General features: G+C 47.0%; 1 protein-coding gene across 2 annotated transcripts in view; it reads left to right on the top strand.

The window, feature by feature from the left end:
* The window catches only part of BRINP1 (BMP/retinoic acid inducible neural specific 1), a 158,863-nt gene that overhangs the window by 132,748 nt on the left and 1,778 nt on the right, over positions 1 to 24,337 (top strand). For both annotated transcript variants that reach the window (XM_072960010.1, XM_072960011.1), the window contains one exon: positions 709 to 931. In XM_072960010.1, the coding sequence (XP_072816111.1) occupies positions 709 to 931 (223 nt within the window). The remainder of the gene's footprint in view (positions 1 to 708; positions 932 to 24,337) is intronic.

The raw sequence follows: 24,337 nt of genomic DNA, 5'->3' as shown, positions 1-24,337 counted from the left end.
TCTCCCCAAATGTGACGTGACGTGAGCTGGTCCACACCTGCAGCTTCCAGTGAGAGTGGGTCACCCCGTGGGGCGCTTGATTCATTTCATTTCTCTGTCAGACTTGCAGATGCCATCAAAGAGGGTGTTTCAGTTGCTGCTAATATCCTTTCACACGTGTCCCTCTCACTTGCTACTTTCCTAAACTGCGAAGTGAGAGCAGGTCCGGGGGTTTGGTCACTTAGCAGGCAACGGCATTTGGCTAGAATGTGTTAATGGTGTCTTCATCATATTTATGTTTCCACTTCATTCTGATGGCCCCCATTCTACTGAAGGCACATGACAGTGATTTTCTATGTAGATCGGATAATCGACTCAAAATAATCAACTCAAATAAAATATTAACTGCAGATAAGGACAAGTGATATGTGAAGAGCATTCTAAAGGTGGCATTCGAATGGCAGTAGCTTGGAAAGCCCTGTCTTAAGCAAGGAGGCAGGACACGGGTTCACACCTGCAGTGGGAAAGGTTAAGAGCCACGGTTGAAAGCACAGTGGCCTCTTCACTGCCTTCCGGGAGCAGAGCAGGCCAGTGCCGTGTCTGTAGGCCCCCAGCAAGCTGGCTCCATCACCAGCCTCCTTCCTGGTCAGTGGGGCTGAGCCCTGGAGGCAGCCTCAGACGGGGCCCGCCAGGCTCAGCCCTCCTCCCTCGGCCTCTGTCTCTTGCTAGATGAGTTTAAGTCGTTTATGAAGCGTCTGCCCAGCAACCACTTCCTGACCATCGGGAGCATCCATCAGCACTGGGGCAACGACTGGGACCTGCAGAACCGCTACAAGCTCCTGCAGAGCGCCACGGAGGCCCAGAGACAGAAGATCCAGCGCACCGCCCGCAAGCTCTTCGGCCTCAGTGTCCGCTGCCGCCACAATCCCAACCACCAGCTGCCTCGAGAGAGGTAAGTGCCACCCAGCCACCGCCCCTGCAGGCCCAGACCTGGCGCTCGCAGCCACTCGCGTGTTGCAGAGGGACATGCCATGCGGAAGATGCGCTTGGAGCCTTGCGTGGGCCAGACCCGACAGGTTCCTGGATCATCTCTGGCTTCTCCCCTGCTGGCCTCTGGCTGCCCTGGATTTCTCTCGGTTTCCTAAAAACACCCTGAACGTTCAGCCTCTGTGGTCTGTCTGAGCCGTCTGGCCGAGGAAAGAAATTAGAAATAGCCCTGACTACTACGTGACGTCATTGTGGTTGCTTAAAATGTATTATCTAATTTTAAAATTACTTGGTAAAGCAGATTTGTAGCATCCCCATCTTAACGGTTAAGAAACTGGGTTAATTAATCAAATAACTTATTTATTGAGGGCCTTTGATCAGGGAGTAGAGTGAAGCAAAGGATGCAGCGAGCGTGAAAACGTTAAGGAGGCACCTCTGGTCGTGCGAGCGCAGGATCCTCGCTGGAGAGCGAGCGCCCCCTTAAATGCCTCCACGCCTTGTTTCCCTCACCCTAGTCCCAGCCCTGCTCTTGCTGGACCGAGTCTTCTGATCAGTGGTGGAGAACACAGCGGTGAACGGGACAGATGGGGTGCATGCCTTCATAGCACTCAGGGTTCACCCACTCTCTCAGGGACCCACAGGGAAGGAGCTAGAAGTCTCTCAGACACCATCCTCCCAGGGCACATGTGAGCTGCACCTGGGGGTTTTCTGTGGGGGTACCTACAGGGTTTCCACAAAGGCATCACGAGAGGGCGAGAAGGCAGCTAGGGCCCCTCCTGTTTCTTTCCGCCAGAGCAGCGATGCTTTGATCTGTTTCATAGTCAGAGGTCCCACGTTCAACTTAATTCAACAAAAAGAGGTCCCCTCTTTAGAAGACTGAGGCTAAGTCACCTTCACTTAACAGATTCTAACATAAAATACAAAACATATTTTATGTGTGATTGTTAACCCCCATTGTACAGATCAGGAAACTGAATCTCAGAAGGTTAAGGAATTGGTCCAAAACAACCAGGTAAGTCAGTAGTTGTTGATGGAGGTGATACTGTCCTCGGAACATTTAGGAAGGTCTGAAGACAGTTTGGAGTGTCATAGCACATGTCGGGGTGTAACTGCAGTCCCCACAACAAGGGATTATCTGGTCCCAAAAGTCAGTGGTGCTGAGGCTTGGAAACCCTGATGTAAGAGGAAGAGACAGGATGTCCCCTGACTCTGAATACCATGTTCTTAATCTCCCTACTCTATGGGCACTCAAAATTTAAAAACCACTGTATTCTTCTAAATAGCCTCCCTTCATCCCAACCACCCCCACCCAAGGACTCATTTTCCTCATTTTTTCTAGACTCAGATTAAATGCCGCCTCTTCCAGGAAGTCTTTCCTGATTGTACCAGCCACTACGGAAGGCCCCTTATTTTCAGTTCCCATTAACCTAAAACCCCCACTACATTAGTGAGCATATTTTCTCCTATTTCCCCATCATGAAGCCTTCCCTCTGTACACTCAGCCATGCTCATCTCTGTTCTCCCCATTCCCACCAACTCGGAGCTCTTGGCTTTGTCTCCAGTTTATGATAATTACTTTGTGCATCGAATGGAGTTTCTGCTGGCACTGGCTTACTTGTTGCGACACTGACGAAGCTGGAACTAGAAAAGGGGTGGAGTCACACAGTGGCTTCCTTGTCATCTGCAGCAGGTGCCCAAACTGCCACCGTGAGTGGGTGTCTCGAGTGGACTCCATTTAGACCCCTTGGGCACCTGTCACGTGACCTACATCAGGCACTGCGGGACATTCAGAAATGACCACAGTACCAGTGCCCTGAAAGATGGCCCTTAGAGGAGGGGTGAGGAGGGGTTCTGTGGGCAGTCAGGAAGAACTCCCCTACAGCTTGCAACCTGCCGTAGCAAAGTACCGCAGACGGAGTGGTTTAAAGAACAGAAACCTATTTTCTCACAGTTCTGGTGGCTCGAAGTCTGAGACTGAGGTGTCGGCAGTGGGTTTCTCCTGAGTCCTCTCTCCTTGGCTTGTAGATGGACTTCTTCTCCCTGTGTCTTCACATGGTCTCTCTCTGTGTGTCTGGGTCCTAATCTCTTCTTATGAGGACACTGGTCCTCTTGGGTTCTGACTCATCTCAGTGACCTCATTTTAACTTCATTACTTCTTTAAAGATCTTGTCTCCAAATAGAGTCCTAATGGAAGATACTAGGGATGAGAACTTGAACATATGAACTTTGGGGGATGGAATTCGGTCTAGACCACCATAAGGGGAGGGTGGCGTTGGGTCAGATCTTTAAGTGAAGAACCTGTGCATCCCCAGAGCTGACCATACGCGATGCAGCTGTGGGGAGGAGGGTAACACTTAACCATTGCCAGACTTGAAACAAATGTACCTGTCAGTTTCGCTGGTTGTCCCCCCAGAGAATGAAGTGGAAAGTCCAAAAGCCCCAAGACATTTTGGGGAAGACACATTTGTTAAAGGTGAGAAGAGTGTGCAGGGCGCAGAGCACAGAGCACCATCAGGCACGCCGGGTCCAGGGAAGGCTCTGGAGGGCTCCAGAGGAGAGAGGAGCTGGACAGACATTAGAAGGGAGGAAGGAGGGACAAAATTGGATAACGGGAAGAACACGGAATGGAATCGGGGGGACTGGATGAGATCACACCTTACCATTAGCAAGCTGTGTGACCTTGAGCAAGTCGCTTCGCTATTCTGCACACACGTGTCCACATCTGCGAGTAAGTTGCTCTTCCTCCACAAGTCATCAGGTGTAGACAGCTAGAAACATCTGGCCACCACTGGGATCCGCAAAGAAGGAACTGACAGTGTTGCCTTCTCTCCTCCTGAGATGAGAAAAGTTGCTCTAATCACTGCATCTTTCCTCCACTCACCTGGAGAGGAAGCCTTATGTCCCACCTTGGCAAGTGATCCAGTTGTGTCCATTTGATGTGTATCGGACGCTGGCTCCTGGGAGGGTGGGGTCGCAAAAATGAGGATCTGTGCTGAGTCCTCTGAAGCTTTCCCGGGAGAGCTGAGCCTCCTTGCTGGCAGTGGGCTGCTCCCAGCCCTTTGAACCTGAGGTTTTAATGAGCACTTTTCACACCAGCAGACAGGGCACCTCCCTGCCTCAAAGCAGCATCAGACAGAGGTGCTAATACTGGGGACCCTGGGCCACTGGAGCTGAGCAAGCTGGAATTTGCAAATGAACCGCTTGCTCTTCTACAGATTTGTTTGTGTCCTGGGCCCCGTGGGAGCTGAGTGCACCAAGCAGATGCTATCACTGGTGTCAGGAAGGATGGCTACGTTGAGGCGGGGTGGGGGAGGAAAGAGCATGGGCTTTAACAGCACACAAACGGGGTCCCAGTCCTGGCTCCATCCCTTACAAACCACGAGGCTCTGTGTAAGTCCCTGCGCCTTGTTTGCAACATAGGATAATACTAGCCTTCAGGTTAAGTATGAGGATTAAGATTTAAAAATTCAAAATGCCTAGCAAAGTGCCTGGCTCAGTTAAAAGAGAGTGAGAGAGAGAGAGGTGTCACTTTGTACAGGTTTCACCTGCTATTCGAAAACAGAACATTTCTATGAAACCTTTCATAAGCTGAAATGACATAAAGTGTAGAAGCAATTATCTTTTTTCTTCTGATTTCTTTTCATTAGGAAAAACATCTCTTTTGTTGGTCTTTTGTAAAAGCGAAGTGGCATAAGGCAAACTTTCGAAATGTGGGGGATCCTTGTATGTGCATCTTAAAGGTCAGACACTGTTCTAAGCATCTTACAGGAATTAACCCATTTCCCCTCTCTCTGCAACATTATGATCTAGGCCCTCCTGCTATCTTACCATGTCTATTTTACAGATAAGGGAACTGAGGCTCAGAGTTTAATAAAATACCTAAGGATAATAAATGCTCTTTATGTTACTAAATGTTACGTCAGAGAGGTGTTTATCTATAAAATTTAGCGAGAAGTCAAATACAGATCATTGTAGCCTGGTTTCAAGGCATGCTGGCACCGTGATACTGGGCTGGAAGACAAAAGGGGTGTTCTGGTGGTCGGTTTCTGCCTAACTCACCCCAAGACTCAGTGGCTCAAAGCAACATTTTACTATTATTACCAGCGCTCTGGATTCTGTTGGTTAACTGGACACAGCTGGGTTGGCTGGGGCTAGGGGTCAGTCACCAGGGCGCTTGGCTGGACAGAGCTGGCAGCTGATGCTGGCTCTGCACGTGCCCGCTCCACGGGGCCTGGGCTTCTTGCAACAGGGCAGCATCCTGAGACTAAGAGGAAGTGGTAAGACTTCTTAGAACTTAGCGCTGGAAGTCAGAGAGCATCACTTCCGCCATATCCTATTGGCCGAAAGCCCAGCCCAGATTCAAGGGTGTGACTACCGGGAGGCGTGGGTCACTGGGGGAAGAAGGAATCTTTGCTGGAGATTAAGGATAAATTGAGTATAATTGGAGCGAGAGGTGACCATCCCCTATGTGGGGCAAATAAGATGAATGACAATAATGATAATAATCATCACAGTATAGTAACTACCCCTTACTGAGCAGCTTTTGTAACAGGCAATGGAGGATGAAGGATAAAGATTCAGGAGTCTGGCTGCCTGGATTCAAATCCCAGCTGTATCTCCTGCTTGCCTTATAACCCTGGGGAAGTCACTACCCTCCTTGAGCTTCAATTTTCTCATCTGCTGAAGATTATACAGCAAATAAAAGGCAGGATTCAAACCCAGGCAGAGTCCTTTCCTGTAACCTCTACACGGTTCTGCCAGCCCCTCAGGCAAGATGATCCCAGGTGTGCGGGTCACCTGCCTAGACCACAAACTGCATTGTGATGGAGATCACTTCTCGTTGCAAAGGAGGGAAGGAGGGAGGGAGGAGGAAGGAAGGAAAAGAGAAGGGTGAAAGGAAAAAGAAAGGAAGAGAACAAGGGAGAAAAACAAAGCTTGAGCAATGAATTCTGCTGGCTTCTGTGCAATTGCATAAACGTTTACTGACTACCTGGTCTCCCAGCCCCGTGCCAGCCACTGGAAGGCACTTAAAGATGCAAGCAAAAGGGGTCTCTGTCCTCAAAACATCATTATCTAGCCTCAGGATGTGCTTTTGAAAAGGACACTCTTGAAGCAGAAGACCTGAGTTCAAGTCCCGGCTGGGTCCTGTGTCAGCTGGCCGAAATCCTGAGCCCCAGCTAAATCCAGGCTGGGTCTGCAGCAGGGAGTCCAGAATGAGAACGCCAGGTGTGAAAGCGAGGCTGGGAGGGGGCGGGCTGCAGGCTGAGCAGGGAACAGTGTCTCCTGTCTCCTCACCTCTGACCAGAGCAGCTCTGTATCCATCTTCTTTATGGGAATTCTGAATGAAAACTCGTTTGGGAAAATAAGGCTTTTTTTTTTTTTTTTTTTTTTTGGCTAAAACAATTTGAAAACAATTGGGCTCAGTTTTGAGTTCTGAGGTCCTTCCCAACTCCTAGGAGAAATGTCGCTCACAGAGAATGAGAGGGAAACAGTTCCACTCCAAAATATTGGTAGAAGAACGGTAATTGAATCTTTGAACCACGTTGCTTTCTGATGATGCTAATTGGTCCACTCTAATGAGTAGTTTCGAGTGCAGATGGAGATCTTCTGCCCCAAATTACAATGGCCTTTGAGCTAAGTCTCCCAGAACCCACCCTCATCACTTTGCAATCTATGTTCCACGAGGCAGTCAGAATTACTCCTTAAGAAGCAAATTTGATCTCATCACATCCTTGCTTACAACCTTTGGTGACGAATCCCTGCTCTTAGGAGAAGAAGCAACATCGTAAGATGGCCTGTAGGTCTGCCATGATCCGGCCCCCTCCAGCCTCTTTCGCTGTGCTTCACTCCTCTCCTGGGCTCTCTCAGCTACAGTACCATGAACTTTCGGCTCACAAAGTGCACACACTCCCTCCCACCTTCACACATGCTGTTCCCTCTGCCTGGAGGGTGTCCTCCTTCCTTTTTTTCCTGCAATAGCTCCCATGTACCCTTCAGATCTCAGCTCCAAAGGCTGTGTTCCTTGCACTGAAAGGCTGCCCTGGGACTTGTGTTACACGCTTTCCTGGCAGTCTGCCTTCCCAAAGGAAGCCCCAGTCTCAGTTTACCATGTCACCTTTGTCTGTCTCTTGATTAACACCTGTCTCTCCAGTGAGAACAACTCCATGTGTGCATCCGGATCCATGTTTTTCACCACTTTCGTAGCATAATTTCCTAGCACGGTAACTGGTCCACAGGAGCTACTCAAACAACTTTGCTCAATGAACAGACAAATAAATTATTTTCTCCTTGAAATGGAGTCCCAAAGGCATGTTGACATAATATTTTTAAATTTAAATTATGTCTCATGGCCTTACAATAATCTACGGATTTTTCACATATTATATTGTATATATTGTATATTTTTTGAAATTCTAAATGACATTCTTTATAAATTAGGAAAATTATTCCATAAGGACAATCTAAGATACAAGAAGGAATAGTGAACAAAAAAAAAAAATCATATCCATGTAAGTCTAAGCAAATACTGTGTCATAAAACAGTAATTATAGCATTTTTAAGTGTCTGGGACAGCAGCACATAAGTCAGAAATGGGGTAATCAATCAACAAAGTATTCAAGAGATAGGGTAAGATACTGTCTTCCTCATTCATAAATAAAGATATTAAGGGCAAAGCAACTTATCCAAGGTCACTCAGGGAATCATGGCTAAAATCCAGGCCCTCAGGCGGTGACCATCCAGGCGGTACGACTAAATGGAAATTGCAAATGGAGATTGTCTTTAATTGACCTGTATCCAAATCCTGTTGCTAAGTCCACTACTTTGGGAAATGCACCCCAGTGGGGGGGGGGGGGGGACACAGAAGCAGTCACTTCCCAGAGTCTATTAAATTCAATGAGATGAAGAAGAATTCCTAGCACCGATAAATGTCAGCGCGACCTGCTGCTCTGCCCCACGTCCCATCCTGATTTCTTTTGAGGCCAGAGACCCGTGGACTTTCACTAGAAGGCAGGCGTTATGATTATTGGCATTTTCCGATGACTCCAGGTCTTTGGTTTATTTTTCCGTCTCGAATTCACATGGCCTTGACCCAGCCGCCCCGGCTGTAGCCAAGCACAATGTAATTATGCATGGCGGAGAAGAAAATTTCTTGGAGGCATACTCCTTAGGCTCCAGTCCTCGGGCCATGTCAGCCTTTAACGAACGTCCGCACCAGACAGTGTTTAATTGGTGTCTACAGAAAGATGCTGGCTACTGAGATAGTCATTATCTCTATGACGAGGAGCCTCCATCCCCACGCTGGTTTTGATTCTTCTCTCTGAAGCCTGTGCTTACTTGCCTGTGGATTTAATCTCCATAGACTCCTGCAGTGGGGCAGAGGGGTGCGACTTCTTAAATTTTATTGAACTGAAGTCACTTTCAGTTTATTGGACTGACAGTCCCTGCTCTCCCACTTATTAGATGTGTGACCTTAAAGAATTTCCGAACTTACCTGAGCCCTGTGTTTCCTCACCTGTGTGATCAGGATAATAAGAAGAGCTACCCCACAGAGTCGAGGTCTCAGTCAGTTTATATAGTATGTGTGATAACCTACACGGAAATGCACAGATACATTGTAAACATGATCTAGAACACAGTAGTAAGCAGTAGATGCTAGATGTGGGGTGAGACACTGTTTCTGCTTTTAAGCAACAGATCTTTGCATCCAAGGAGAGAAAGCATGAGCCCAGCAGGATGTAATAATGCAGGAGGGAGGCCACAGGGTTTCAGATACTTAAGACTTCAGACTCTGGGGTCTGACAGGCTAAGGTGTGCACCGCCACTTACTAACAATGTAACCTGGGTACCATATTACGGGATCGGAGCTTCATTTTTCCAGTTGATATGATGGAGATAAGAATAATACCTACCATCATAGAACCAATAAAAGAAAGTATATTTGCCACTTTTAGCACATAATAAGAAATCAGGCACAAGGCTCCTTATCAGGCAAATTTAGAGACCAATGATGGTCTCAATGAACTGAAAAAGTTAAGTTAAAATAGGGAATTCTGAGCTGTATACAATGCTGCACATATACAAACACCATTTATTTTAACTTGAAAACATATAGATATGTATTTCTTGGCCAGCCTTTTGAAGTAAGGCCAACACTTCTTTTCTTTTTTAAACGGTGTTGGTGTATTCTGTTTGACGTTTTCCTGGCTGGCTTTGCATAAACCACACTGGTAATTGTACAATATTTCCAACTTCGGTTTATTCAAAGTGGAGCAATGGTTTAAAGACTCGAAAGAAGCAATCTAAATGTTTGCAGATTTTTACGAGCTCTTTCAAGCTTTTTCAGGTACTTCCCCTTTATTTAAATTGATGTTCAATTGAGTTCGAATGAGTTCCCGCAGAAGAAGACAGCTCACATTCCATTGATTTATCCGACTTTTTAAAAAATTGATTTGACTTTTAATTCCATGATCTCATAATAGCACATACAACCGGCACAAGCAGGTTTGGGAGCAAACGAAACTAACTCTTGGGGAGTGGACTTGTTCCTTGCAGGGACCAGAAGCATGCAGGCTTCACAGGACTGTGATCAGCCTGATGGAAGGGAGGGTGACAGTTGTGTGCTACGTCACTTACATGCAGGTCAATTACATGAGCTTGTCCTGAGACAGAAACTCTTATTCTTGCTAACTCACCACTACAATAATAAATAATGATAATAACAGTTAACATATAATGACTTATCTATTATGTACCAGGCACAGCTTTAAATGCCTTACATAATTTACCCATTGAGTCCTTACAACAACCCTATAAAATAGATTCTAGTATGCTTCCCACTGTATACACATAGAATTTGAAAAGCAGTAAAGGTACAAGGAGAGAGAAATAAATTTCTGTCAGGAAGACTACAAGGATCCCCTTTTCTCTTTGCCTGGATGATAACATTCATCCTTTAAATTTCAGATCCAGCCCTCACGTCTCAGTGATGCTTGTCTTGACACAAAGGACAGGGTTGCACTGCCAACAGTACATCTTTCTGCATCCTGCATGGAATTTTTTTCTAACACTTGGCACATTTGCAATTGAGTGTTTAATCCCACACTTCCTGACCACAAATTCTGTGAGGGCAGGGATTCTGTTTTCCTTGTTCACCAGTGTGTCCCCCCAGTGACAGGCAGAGTGCCTGGCGTGTAAGGACGCAGCACTGGCTGAACTGAAGCCGAGGGAGCATTTGAGATGGAAGCTGAGGGATGAACTGGGGGTGGAGAGAATGGTTGTCCATTCAAGAAAACAGCATATGCTCGTGAAGAATGGACCGTGAGACTAGTTTCATCCAGAAATGGGAAATCAGAAATCAGAGAGAGCATATAAATCAAGACTGAGTACATCCAGATAACCTGGTATGAAATCCTGGGGAGCTGTATGTTCAGAGCTTCTGGCCCTAAGTCTCCTCATCTATAAAATGAAGACAGTAAGTGTACTTTCTCCACTAAGCTATTATGAGGATCACCCATGATATATATGCAGAGTCTTTAGCATCTGGTAAATGGTCAACAAATATTAGCTCTTGGTAGTAATTGTCCTTGTTGCTATAGAATAAGATTAGACCAGTATTTGGAGATGAAATTACAGAGTGATTGAAGACCTCGCAGTGGAGTTTGTGTATTATCATTTAAGTGATGAGTATTCATTGGAAAAAATATATATAAGGAATGAACTTCAAAGTGTGAACTAGAAAATCAATGGAATCGCTCTCCCATTTGTAAAAAGATTCAGTGTTTCCTTCTGTGCTGACATGAGCCTTACCACAGACCTACGGACTAGAGCGGTGGTTCTCAATCACAGTCACCGGGAGGGCGTTTTGAACAGCAGGTGGCTGGGCCCCCCTCCCCCACCAGGGTTTCTGGTTCAGTAGGTCTGGGATGGTTCCTGGGTGATACTGCTGTTGCTGGTCTGGGGACCAGACTAACCTTGGATGGATTAGAAGCCTCTCTTTGCTGCCATAAATATGGTCTCACCTCACTATACGTGCACTTGTTCAAAACCAAGCAAAACTGAGGGTGAATTGACAGGATACTGTGAAGGGGTGAAGGGGCCGAGGGGACAGGAGGAAGTGGGTCACTGAAAAAGTTTGGGAAATGTTGAATTAATTTAAAAAAAATCTAAATAGAGAAAGGGTCATGTGCATGTTTTTGTCAAATGGCTGTAGAACCCTTCTTTTTGAAGTTTTTTTCTTGAGTTTGGGTTCCTCAGTACACAATCTTAGAAAAGAACGATTTACTCCCGGTTAGGAGGCAACGTCCCAGATTCCTTGGTTTTGTACCACAAGTTGTGATTTCCCGTCCTGTCAGCAGACACCCTCAGCCTCCAGCCAGGCTTCTTGGAGTCGAGTTTCTAACACCGACACCGTCTGCTTAAGGAGATGTTAATAGCGCTGCACCCCAGCAGGCACAGCTCCTGCTGCGAGGTGGCGCGGCTGCTAACCGGCAGGGCCAGCGTAACGGCAGGAAGGCACTCGGATTCTGGTATAACCAGGGAATTAACATTTACCCCATCTGGCTTAGGGACATTCCTAACTTTAGAAAGTAAATGATAAGCAAGACAAATGCCTTGGGTCTAAGACCGATACCTCATGTACAGGTTGTTTTATTTTCAGAGGGCTGTCATAGCAGTGGTCTGATCTGACCCTTACGATAACCTGGTGGGGGAGCGAGAATCAGGACTAGACTCAGATTTACAGGTGAGAAAACTAAGGCTTCCAGAGGTGAACGACTGGCCTGACGTGAAATGATGCTCCTTCTCTGCCGTCCTACATGGGCGTACTCACTTGTTCTTGTCAAACAATATATACATGAATATTTACACTGAATCTTCATCTCTCTATTCCTTTCTTCATTCAGCATCTATTTAATGATCATCTACTAGGTTCCAGGCATTATGGAAGGGGTCGTGGTAGAGTCGCCGACAAGATGGGGGCACCTCTGCTCACAGAGATCTGGGAGCGAGCACGTAAAATAAAATAAAAACTGGACTTGTACTCATGCGTTACCTTCAGAATCTGAGGCTCAGGATGGTCAAATGTCCTAATATTACAAAACCGTAAAATGTCACAGCTGTCAGGGCACCTAGAAGATCATCTAATCAGTGAAATGAAGCAGAGTGGAGTGGCTCGGCCAGAGTAAGCATATTGGTTTTGCACTGCTGTGTAACACGTCACTGCACGTGTAGAGGCGGAAGGCAACACACTTTTACTGTCTCAGCTTCCAAGGGTCAGGAGGCTGGGCGTGGTGTGGCTGGATCTCCTGCTGATGCCTCACAGGCAGAAATCAAGATGTTGAGCTTCTGGGGAAGAACCTACCTCCAAGCTCTGTCCGTTGTTAGCAGAACTCAGTTCTTTGGGGTTGTCGGACTGAGGCTACTTGCTCCTCCCTGGTCTTGGCCAGAGTTCACTGTTAGCTCCTGGAGACCATCCTCCAGTCCTTGCGCATGGACCATCCCATCTTCAAGGGGACAGAGGTGCAGCAAGTTCTTCCGGTGCTTCAGGTATCTCTGGATTCTCGTTCTGCCCACAGCCAGAGAAAAATCTCTGCTTTTAAAGGGGCACCTCTGATTGGATTAGGTCCACCTAGATAGTCTCCCTGTCTGTACGTCAACTGTGCCAATAACAGAAGGCAGTCTTGGGAGAAGTATCGTACCGTAGTCACAGGTCCTGGGGGTCAGAGCCTGGAGGCTTGGGGAGGGAGGGGCATTTTTTATTAGCTAGTATAGCTGCATGGCTTGGTAGTACCTGAATGGGGACAGATGCCCTGAATTCTCTTTGGGGGCTTCTGTATATAGAAGTTTGAGTACGTATTGCTGTACAACAAATTGATCCAAATTTAGGACCTTAAAGCCCCAATCATTTTATCATGCTCATGATCCAGGAGTCAGGAATTTGTGCCAGAATTGGCTCGACAATCCTTCAGTTGCACAGGGAGCTACTTTAAGTCACTCTTTGGTATTCAGCTGACGGCTGGGCTGGGCTGGAGGGTCTGAGAAAGCTCACATGTCTGGTGCCTTAGCCGAGACGGCCAGAAAGTTGGGCTTTCTGTCTCCAGGGTCTCTTCATGTGGTGTCTCCAGCAGCATGGCCAGATTGCTCATCAGTGTCCTCAGAGCTCCAAGAAGGAATCTGCCAAGAGACAGGAAGTAGTCTCTCGAGATCTGAGTCCCATAAACTGTGTGACTCACTTCTGCTGTATTATACTGGTCAAAGGAGTGGTAGAATCTGCCCGGATTCAAGGGGAGGGAACAGGGATCTGCTGCCTGTGGGAGGAGTGGCCACCTGTCATACCTCATACATCACTGGGTTTTCATCTGTTTCTTTTTCCGGTGCAATAGAGTTTAGTGCAGAGGGAGGTGCACTCTTCAGAGACCTTGTGAAGAAACGTTTTGTGATACAAAATTGCCCTTTAGAACCTTTGTCAATCAAGATTGTTGTTTGGTCGATTTATATTAAGGTTTATGCCCCTTGTAACATGCTTCAGCCTAGGTCCATGTTTTGTTGGTGTTCTTGGAAGCTAGTTAAAGGGAGAAAATGTTCCATAATATTATTTTATTACATGGTGATTATATATATATTATATATATATATATATATATATATATAATATAAATGGGTACCAGAAATGGGAAAGAAGAGGATTGTGCCAGTTGCTTGGTATTCCAATTACGGAATAATCCCAAGTATTTGTTCTGGATCCTGGGAAATAACCACAGGAATTAGCCACTGGACCTACTGAGAGGCGCCTGAGCTCAAACTCCATTGATCACCTGACCCTCATAAACACTTATTCTGACTAGTGGACCTCAGTGACATGGTGTGTCCCCTAGCATTAGTACCAGTTCTGAGCCAGTGTCCAGTGCACAGTGTACAGTCCCCAGGGAAAATGCTGTAGGCTCCTTTGGGAGAAGCTAGGAAAAGATGAACAGGACACATTTGTGGCAGTGTATGGGGTCCTTTCTCAAGAGGAAGATTCTGGTTCTAGGCTTTAGGTACTGTTTGAGTGACCTCGGGCAAGTCACACAACTTCTCTGGGCTCTTGTTTCCCATGGACCAAGCTTTGTCCAAACATCATTCCTCTCTGGAATGCTGAGAATCCGCCACACTAAACCCACAGATAGCTCCCCCTACTGGAGTACATTGCTACTTTAATAGTCCCTGACCTACTGGTGTGTGTGTGTGTGTGTGTGTGTGTGTGTGTGTGTGTGTGTTTGTGTGTTGCAGGGGGTGGCAAAGTCGCGCCAAAGACCTATTCTATGCACAAAATTGTCCTCCTGAGGAAGAGGCACAAGCCCACAAGAAACCCTAGGCTGGCTCCGGGCAGCCTGCTGTTAATCACGGAAGCCGAGACACCCTCCCAATCACGGGACAATGAAGCTTTTAACTAAGAATACCTTTTGCATTTTTTCCCCATGTAAGGGGGTGAGGAAGGCTGTGAGGCCAAGTCCCGCAGCAGCCCAAGGGTGCACAATCCGTGTGAGGGGCTTGGAGATGCGTGCCGGCTGCTGGGCTTAGCCACAAGTGATGTGCAGGGTTTGTTCAAGCCAACAGTACCAGGGAGGTCTCCATCCCCATCCCTGTTTGTCATCGTGCATTTGTTTCAAGCAGGGCAGCTGACTCACTCGGCTGCCGTAAGGCAGGAATATAAGCATCTCCAGATCCGTTTTGTTGTTTCTAGTTTTCCCGTGTTTTGTCTCTTCCCTGGGGCTCAGAAGTAGCTTCCTGTTCAGAATAGAATCTAGAGGCTCAGAGGATCGAGTCAGAAATAGAACTAAGTTCTCATAATTTCCATGGGGAGCTCTTTCTTAGCCTCCTTCAGAGCCACGTTCACACCTCCATCCCCCAAGTCAGCCAGCAAACTCACACCTGGGGTCAGTTGTAACCCTGGTGACGGGACAACTCACTGGTGACCTTCAGGAAGTCAGACGTCACCTTTCTGAGCTTAGTTTTTCTCATCCTTAAAAATCCTCGATGCCCCTCTCAACCCAACCTATGCCACAGAAAAGTTGTGAAGATCAAAATTAGAGAACCAAACAGAAGAGCTTTAGATAGTTTAAAAGTGCTATAAAAATGTCACGTACTGCTTGCTGCCTTAATAGTATTATCCTGGTTGTGATAAAGGACGATTTTTTTTTTTTTTTTTGGTCAAAGTTGTATGGAAGTGATAGAGACATATTACAAAGGAAAATATCGCTGGGTGCACAGCAAGATGACTTTTCACAAACTGAATTCACACATGTAACCAGCACCAAGATCAAAAAACAGGGCATCCCCTGCACTGCAGAAACCCCCCGTGTCGTCTTCTGGGCACCATCAGCCTTCTCTCCAAGGGAGTCACTCCTCTTGTGGCTCCACTCGCCGCAGCTCGGTTTTGCCTCTTTTTATGTATATACAGCGTGGACGCTTTTGTGTCTGGCAGCTTCCAGCTCGCGTGCTTCTCTGCGATGCCGCCGCATTGTCTTGCGTGGGTTTTGAGACATTCATTCTCAAGAGTATTCCACTGTGTTGGTACAAGTCTGTTCCACGGTGGATGGTCACTTGCACGGTCTCCCGCTTGGGGCTGTGACAGATAGTGCTCTGCCTCACACACGTCTTTGGGTGAACGTCCGTGTGCAATTCTGTTGGATATGTACCAGGGATGGATTTGCTCAGCTTTACGGCTACTTCAGGAGACCCTGCCACTTCTCCACACTTGCTGAACCAATTCTCTCTGTTGTAGGTAGCATAGGAGAGTGTCCATCGTTCCACATCCTTGCCCATACTTAGTGTTTCTCATCTTTTTTAAAAATTTTCTATTTATGTATTTATGTTTCTGCTGAGGTATAGTCAGTTTACAATGTTGTGTCAATTTCTGGTGTACAGAATAATGTTTCAGTCACACATATGCATACATATACATACATATATTCCTTTTAATATTCTTTTTCACTATAGGTTACTACAAGATACTGAATATAGTTCCTTGTGCTATACAGTAGAAACTTGTTGTTTACCTATTTTATATACAATAGTTAGCGTCTGCAAATCTCAAAGTCCCAGTACCCTGGTAACCATAAGTTTGTTTTCTATGTCTGTGAGTCTGTTTCTGTTTTGTAAATAAGTTCATTTGTGTGTGTGTGTGTGTGTGTGTGTGTATCTCACATATAAATGATATCGTGTGGTATTTTTCTTTCTCTTTCTGGCTTACTTCACTTAAAATGATGATCTCCAGGTCCATCCATGTTGCTGCAAATGGCTTTATTTTATTCTTTTTTATGGCTGGGTACTATTCCATTGTACAAATACACCACAGCTTCTTTATCCAGTCATCTGTCAATGGACACTTAGGTTGTTTCCATGTCTTGGCTATTGTAAATAGTGCTGCTGTGGACATTGGGGTGTATGTATCTTTTTGAATTAGAGTTCCCTCCAGATATATGCCCAGGAGTGGGATTGCTGGACCATATGGTTAAGTCTGTTTTCCGTTTTTTGAGGAATCTCCGTACTGTTTTCCATAATGGCTGCACCAAACTACATTCCCACCAACAGTGCAGGAGGGTTCCCTTTACTCCACCGTGTTTCTCATCTTTTTTTTTTTTTTTTTTTTTTTTTGATTTGTAGCCATCCCGCTGCAGCAGTGCCTCACTGCAGGTTCACTGGCATTGTGCTGGTGGCTAATGAAGAGGAGTTTCATGTGCTTGTGGCCTTTTGAATATCCTCTTTCATGAAGTGCCTGTCCCTACCCGTCATATCATTTGCCTACGTTCCCTTCTGGCTCCTTTTTTTTCCTGGGACAAATCACATTTATTGAACAGTTGAGTAAGAACCGTCTCAAGAAAAATAAAAATGGTGATCATTGCATCTACTCTGGTTTAAAGACATCGAGGAAGGAGTGGCAAGCCTCAGGGAGCATCAAACGCCTTTGCCTAGCCCAGCATCCAGCCCGTGTCGGAGCTATTTATGTATTATAAACACAAGCTTTGATTGGGTGGTGGTATTGCAAATAGATTCCCTAACTGAGGGCTGTCTTTGCACTCTTTACGGTATCTTTTGATGGATATGTTTTCACCTTAATATATAGCCCTATTAAGCGACGTTTTATTTTTTTTCCGTTATGGTGAGCTGTGTTAAAGAAATCGTTGCCGCCTCCAGTCTCTTCATAATGCTCCTGTATGTTTTCTTTCTTTCTTTCTTTCTTTTCTTGGTTAATCACTTCATGTTTTATTCTTATAATATTTGTGCTTTTTTGACTCATATATTTTTTAAATTGAAGTATAGATGGTTTACGTTCTGTCAATTTCTGGTGTATGGCATAGTGATTGGTTATATAGATATTCCTTTTCATATTATTTTTCGTTATAGGCTATTACAAGATATGTTTTCTTCTAAGAGGTGCTTTGTTGACGTTATTATCACTTCACTTTTCACATTCGAATCTGTCATCCATCTGTTAGTGACTTGGGGACATAGACGAGATTAAGTGTCAGGAAGAGGTTTTATTGTCATTGCTGTTTTAATATCAATATTCAGCTGACCCAATGACATTTACTGAATTCTTTCCCTGGGTTTTTAAATCTATGCTTACTTCAAAGGGACCATTTTCTTTGTGAGCTCAAGAGGAACACGGTAGTTTGTGTCCACGAGAGAGCGTGTGTACCTATTATATGTCAGAAGCTTCACATACATTATCTGATCTGAGTTTCAAAACAAACCTGCCAGTAATGTATTGTCATTCCATTCTGTAGTTGAGAAAACTGAAGCTTAGACCAGCCATTAGCCCAAGGCCCAGTAAGGAGCAGCAGAGCTGTGATTCAGTCCCCCAGCCTTTTCTGTCTCCAAAGCCCGCACCGACCTCTTTCTCCGAACATCATGGTGACAGCATTTATTAGCGCTGTGGAGGGTGAGTGACCAGTGAGACTAGGATATTAAGTTATAATCAGCTGGGCTGTTCTAGTAACCAAGAGGACTATTTTTACCTGGAACATTTATAAAACACAGTTATGCTTTGCCCTCGGTCATAATAATGGTTAATGGTCAGTCATTGCTCCCCTTTCCCTGCAAACCTCCCAGGAGCTTGGCGTACCTGATTCCAGTGCTGGAGACAAAGGGTAAGGTGGGTCTTACCTTCCCTATTTGACAGATGAAGAAACTGAGGATCAAAGAGGTGAAGTAATATGTCCAAGGTCAAACAGCAAGGTCAAATATCCAAGGCAAAATGGCAGTAGAGCAGGTCCAGCATTTACGTAACTGACCCCCACACCGTCTGCTGGCTCGGCCCACTGCACTGCCCAGATCACTGATCTAGGTGACTGTTATTGTACCGCAGGGCAAAGTCCCTTAGCCCTGATTAGCCCCGGCTCCCCTTCTCCCCTTCTGGGCTGCGTCTGTCATTCTCCTGCCTGATGACTGCCCAGGAAGAGCAAACCACTCTTGCAGCCCTCCACCCGGGAGCTCCCTGCAGCTTTTAGCCTTTCTTTCAGCCCTAAGGAGGCTTCTGGATCCTTCCTTCATTTGCCTCCAGCACATCCAGGCCCCCAAGCAAAATGCTGAGTTTGAAAATGTAGCTGATGCTGCCTGTCACCTCTCTCCAGACACAGAACTATATAATTGCAAAACACTGTTTCATTACCCTCCCCAGTTAAGCTCCTGACAACCTATTTTTAAAGACTCCACTGGATTTTCATCTTGCTGCTCTCCCGGCTACCTCTACCTTCCGAAAAATAGACCTATTGCCTTCATGCCACAATTCCGAGCCAGAAAGCATCTTCATCGTGGCAAGGGACCACAAAAACTCTTCTTCTGGCCTTTTCTTCCGTTGCTATGAGCTGTTCAGCATCGTGTGTAGAGCGGAAGAGAAGAAGGGAAAACAGGCTATTAAGGCAATGATAGAAACTCAGACAGGGGGATGATTAAAAGCTAAATATGAATCCAAGGAAAATCATGAACACAGAGTGAGTCTGATGGCCAGTTATAATCCACACTAGCACATCCATAAACCAAGGCTTCTTTCAGTAGAGCCCCAAGCATTCTGACACCACTGATGTATTTATCTTTTATCAGCACTATTCCACACACACACACGGAGTCATGCACAGCACCACCAGAAAACAGTGCATCATCAGAAACCTAAACACAACGGTTTGTCTTCCCAGTCTAGTCTATGGTCTACAGAGTATACATTTTGTGGAGTCTCACGGAATTATTCAGACACCCATTACAATGTCAAAGAAGTGCCAAGGAGCAAGTACAGGGCATAAATAAAAGAATGATTCAGAACTCCAATTTCATTTTTTTTTTCATTTCCTCTCCACTTTTAAATAAACCCTTCTGGTAGGCAAATGGGAGTTATGGATTACAGTTTTCTATTTTAGCCTGTATCTATCCCCTGCCCGCTCCTTGGTGCTTGATTTGTATGATCTTCCCTAAAATGCCACTGGCCTGGCACTGCCTTCCTGTCTTAGGCAAAACCTCCAATTAAAATCAGCAGGAAGTTTGCTTGAATTAGGAATCCCAGCCTGGGCTCCCCACCCGGGGGGTTCTAAAAGGGAGACGTGTGCCTTTGAAAGCACTGATGGGAAGCCCTGGGTGGCATAGCCTTTGTCCTCCAAATGATGGGCCACACCAGCTGTGTGACTGGGAGACCTGTCAGGTCGCCAGAAAATCCTGGCTGAGGCCAAGACAGAGCCTGCAAGGGAGCAGTGGAGGTGTCTCGGTGGCCCGGGGCTTAGCTTCTCCTCCAGTCTGAGGTTTGAGAGGGTAGGAAAAGTACATTGGGGAATGGAGGGACCTCTGGATTTGGATCCAGAAATTCTGAGCTCTGGTCTTCTACATCCATGCTGTGTGACTACGGGAATGTCACAGCCCTTCTCTGGTCTTCCGTGCCCTCTCAGTAGAAGGGAAATCACAAAGGAGTCCTATAGCATGGGGTTGATGTGAGGATAAAGGGTAACTGTCATGATATGGAAAGCACTCAAGAAATGTTCATCCTCCAGTGAAGCAACTGAGTCTCAATGTTCAGGTCTAAACCTGAGGAAGATGGGCTGAATATTTCCAAGGCTGCTTCTCTATGGCTTTCTGCTTCTGTGGTCCAAGCTGCCTCATGTGTAGCCTCTGTGAGAGCCTACCAATCAGGTGCCAGGGTTTTCCAGCTTTAGGAATAAAAATGCAGCCTCCTGCCCTCCCCTCCTCCCACTTTTCTCCCCTCCCCTCAGCAGCACCCACTCAACCCCCACCAGAATGAACTGAAATCCCATCCAACAGAAAGATGTCAGTTTGGATGTATTGGAGTTGAGCTCTGGCTGCAAACGGAAGATGTTTTGGATTCCTAAGGACGGAGAAGAGCATCTTAGAACTTGGTCCTCACTGCCATACACTGACTGCCTTGCAGTGGGGCTGTGTCCGCCCTTTTTGAGACCCCCTCCCCCCACTTCTCTGGAGCAGGCCTATTAAGCCGCTCCTCCATTGCCAGGGTTGAGGCAGGCTGTCACCAGCCAGCCTGGGAAATGGTATTTATAGATCTCAGTCTCTCCTACCCCTGGTCCCCAGCCTCTCCCCGAGCACTTGTCGGTGAGCTCCAATTATCTGTGAATGGAGGAGAGGGACCCTGGCAGGTCCAGGGGAAGCAAGGAATGTGATAATAGGCCCTTCGCACGCTCAGACTTTCTGTGTTTTTCCATTATTCCAATTTAGTTCTCTCCTTGCGGCCTGCTTCCTCCTCCTTGCTGGCCCCGTCTTTGTACTTTCACGTTGCCGTGCACAGCGACAAGTGCACTGATGGCGGATGCGCCCTGATGCTAGAGAGCTGGGTATTTGCCTGTGGAGTAACTCTGTGACACCAGACGAGTTATCCCACTTCTCAAGGCGTCGCTCTCTTCTTCTGTGATTAGGTTGGTTATCCAAGTGGCTCCAGGAGAGCCTCCAGCACAGCGCCCGGTACACAGTGAGTGCTCAGTAGTTGTAAGCCGTTGATTCCCTGCGCTGGTTTAAGGTGCTGCCTGCCATTGAGCAGGGCAGGGTTTCTCAATATCAGTGATTACTACTCCGAGCACTGGCTGGAGATGGAGAAGGTGTGGGAGGTTGAGCTGATCTAGATCAATTGCTCATCATTAGAAGTCACTTGTGCTAAGAATAAGCATGCAAAAAACTGGAAGGAGCTTGTTTTCCTGGTTTTGCTCTTCTTTTCCAAATGAAGTCCTGAAATCTGTGGACAATTCACTGACGTTGAGAATCAGGGCTCACTAGTCACAGCGCTCCCCCTCTCTGACCTCCACCCACCCCCACTTCAGAAGAGGACAGCCCGCCCTCAGAATGGCCCATGCAGGGTTCTGACACACGAAGGTGCAGCTGAGTGTCTTCGTGCCTAGTCTGCCTGCTGTAGTTTCACTCCATCACACTCTCCGCTCCAGGTCCCTCCTCCTCACCTGGGTCAGGCTCCCTCGTGTCCCCCGCCATCTCCAACACCGAGGCCGTCTCTGCTCTCATCACGCTTCCCCGTGCTCCCCTTCCCTCCCCGTTGCCTCTCTCCTTCCCTGGGCCTGGCGCCCCTGCTGCCCCCTCCCTGAGCCCTCTTGCTGTGTCGTTAATGCCTTCTTTGATACAGCCCACGACCTCATGATTATTCCGAGGGCAGGAGATGCAGGTGCCACGCAGCTCTCCAGCGCGCCTCAGAGGGCCTCTGTCCCCAAGCCCTCCTGCTCGACGGGCCTGGAATCCTAATTTGCCACTAGCCCCTTTGCTTGTGGCAACCTCACCGGGAACTTTCGCCTCCGTCTCCCCACCACTGAGGACGCTGAGAGTTCAGGCACAGTGCGGCATTGATTCGGGGAGTGGGGGCCCCGGCTCCGACAAAGGGTCCCAATGATGAGACACGGGAAAGGGGGCGCTCTGCGGGGTTATAGAATGCCTCGCAGATGGGGACAGAGGAGCTCCAAAGGGGGTACTGTCCTGTCACTTGGAGAGGGAGTGACGGGGCAAGTGTCGGCCATTTGAAAGAGGCATTTTGAAAATGACACTCTCGTCAGATGGAACCACGCAATCAGGGACGTGTGGCGGGCCCCTGCAGCTCCCAAAATATCAGATGACTCATCGCCAATATTCAGTCAGTGTTCTGGCTGGGGAGGTGGGAGCCGCGTGGCTCATTATCATTCCAGCTCTGTCTCCTGAGGGCCGGGCCTGCTGCTGGTCTCCAGGCTGTAAGAGGATTGGTCTCACGGAGCAGAGACCGGGGAGGCCTGGAGCCGTGTGGGTGGAAGGTCTTGAAAACGAATATGCAGTTCAGGAGGGAGAAGAGAAGGTTTTGTTTGTTTGTTTGTTTTTTCTTTAAATGAAAAATAAGAAAAAGTATTACTTTTGTCTGTTCATTCCTTCAGCAAACTTACTTAGAGCCAGGCTCTAGGCTAGATGCTCAGGAAAGGAGGCACCCCCCTCCCTCCGGTTCAAGCCGGAGAACCTGGAGGGGAAACTGACCGAAAAACCAGGAGTTTCAATGCAGTGTTTTGAATGGCACGAGGGAGGTTTCCCTGGCAGGGCCAGGACGGTTCTGTGGATTTCAAAGGCAGAGCAATTTCTAGGAGCATTCTAATTATTCCCCCGTTTTCTCTCCACTGATAAGCAACTCACTTAAAGCAAAGCACTCTGGGAAGCCGTTTCAACAGTATCCATTTTCAAATGTCCCGTGTACCCAAGCGGTTTCCCTCCAGCCCCAGAGAGATAGCGAAATCCCCGAGCCTGTCTCAGTGCCTTCAAAGGAAGCGCTTACTCTCCGGGATGAGAGTACTTATTATTATTACCTTTTAAATAATTGGTCTATGGCAGGTTCTGTGCTAGTTGCTTTGAATACATCATCTCATTCAGTCCTCTCTCTCGCTGCATAAGCTGGGCTCTATTATTCTCGTTTTAGATATGGATACTGAGGTTTGAAGGCACGAAGCGACGTGTTCCTGGTTACCGATCTGAGCACTGAACTCAGTTCTGCTTGGGCCAATGTATGTCCTTTTCAATATGAGGCTCTACTGCCTACCGCCACCTGGTTCTTGGGCTTGAGGACTGCGGCTCGGCAGTGGAAATGATAGATTAGATGGATTGCTAACACGTCCCATCACAGGCAATGCAAAAGGGCTTCTGTGTCCAGCTTTCTAAAGTGGGGATCAGGAACCACGCCGCCACCACCAGCAGCACCGTCAGCATTACCACCGCACAGCACAGCCTTCAGAAGGGCTTCCTTGGTGGACTCTTGCTCGAAAAAAGCTACGGCCATGAGCCAGGAGATCTCTCTATTCACTCACTGTATGATTTCACCTCCGAGCTCCTCTTGCCCTGTCTAGAAAATGGAGCTGAGAGTCCCTGCGCGGGAATAACAAGAACTAACTTTTATCGAGCCCTTAATACCCACCAAGTTCAGGGCTAAGACTTCCCATAAAAATTCATGAAATTCTCACTGCAGCCCTGTGTGGTAGGAATGATTAGGAAGGGAAGGAAACTGCCCAGCGTTCCCTCAGCTCAGAAGTGGAGGAACCTGGATTTTAAGCAATCTCTGTCGGACCTCAAGCCCCAGGCTATTTTCAGGGTGTTGTTGTGAAGCTCAAGTGAGAAAACGGGAGTGAGTGTGCCCTGGGGGGGGGGCGGTGCTAGACACATGTAAGGGATTATTGGTAGCATGGAAGACAGCCAAGAGGTGACTCGCACAGAAATGAGGAAGGATGAGAGGCCACTAAGCTGACTGTCTCACATATTTTTACCTGTTCTCCTGTTGCCTCTTATCTGAGTGAGTATCTATCTTCATTGGAATGTCTCAGTGAGTGGAATCTGGGGACAGGCTTGGGTTCGTTTATAAACATGTTGAGGGGCTGTGGGGAGGGGACCTAGAGACACACGCTGGGATGGAAATTTCACTGACTGGAGGGTTTGGAGCTCTGAAGAAGGGCAGAAATCACATCCTTCTTAGATGTCTTGAAAAGCCACTGTGAGGATCACACGAGATCACCAATATGGAATCACTATGTGATCTCCAGAGTAATACAAAACATAATTTGTTTCTGTTGAAGTTGTTGGCTGTTATGTAACCTCATGGGAAGAATCCTTAAAGAGGGCAGAAGCTTCTGACACAGGTTAAAAGAAATAACCCCTAAATTCTTCTTTATTGCGGATTTTTTACAACCTGCTGTCATCCGGCAGGGGGTTTTGAGTTGATAGACTTTCATTTTCTGAATCGTACTTCTTTGGGGCTAATGAATAATAGAGCCATGGAGCTGGAAGGACCTCAAAGAATAATTACTCCAACCTCCGCACTTTACAGATGAGGACATTGACCACGGGAAGGATAAAGTACACTGTCGCAGAGCTGGTCTGTTTC

Source organism: Vicugna pacos, chromosome 4 (genome assembly GCF_048564905.1).
Source record: "Vicugna pacos chromosome 4, VicPac4, whole genome shotgun sequence".
Taxonomy (NCBI): Eukaryota; Metazoa; Chordata; class Mammalia; order Artiodactyla; family Camelidae; genus Vicugna; species Vicugna pacos.
The sequence above is the reverse complement of the archived record's forward strand: the minus strand, read 5'-3'. Positions and strand labels throughout refer to the sequence as shown.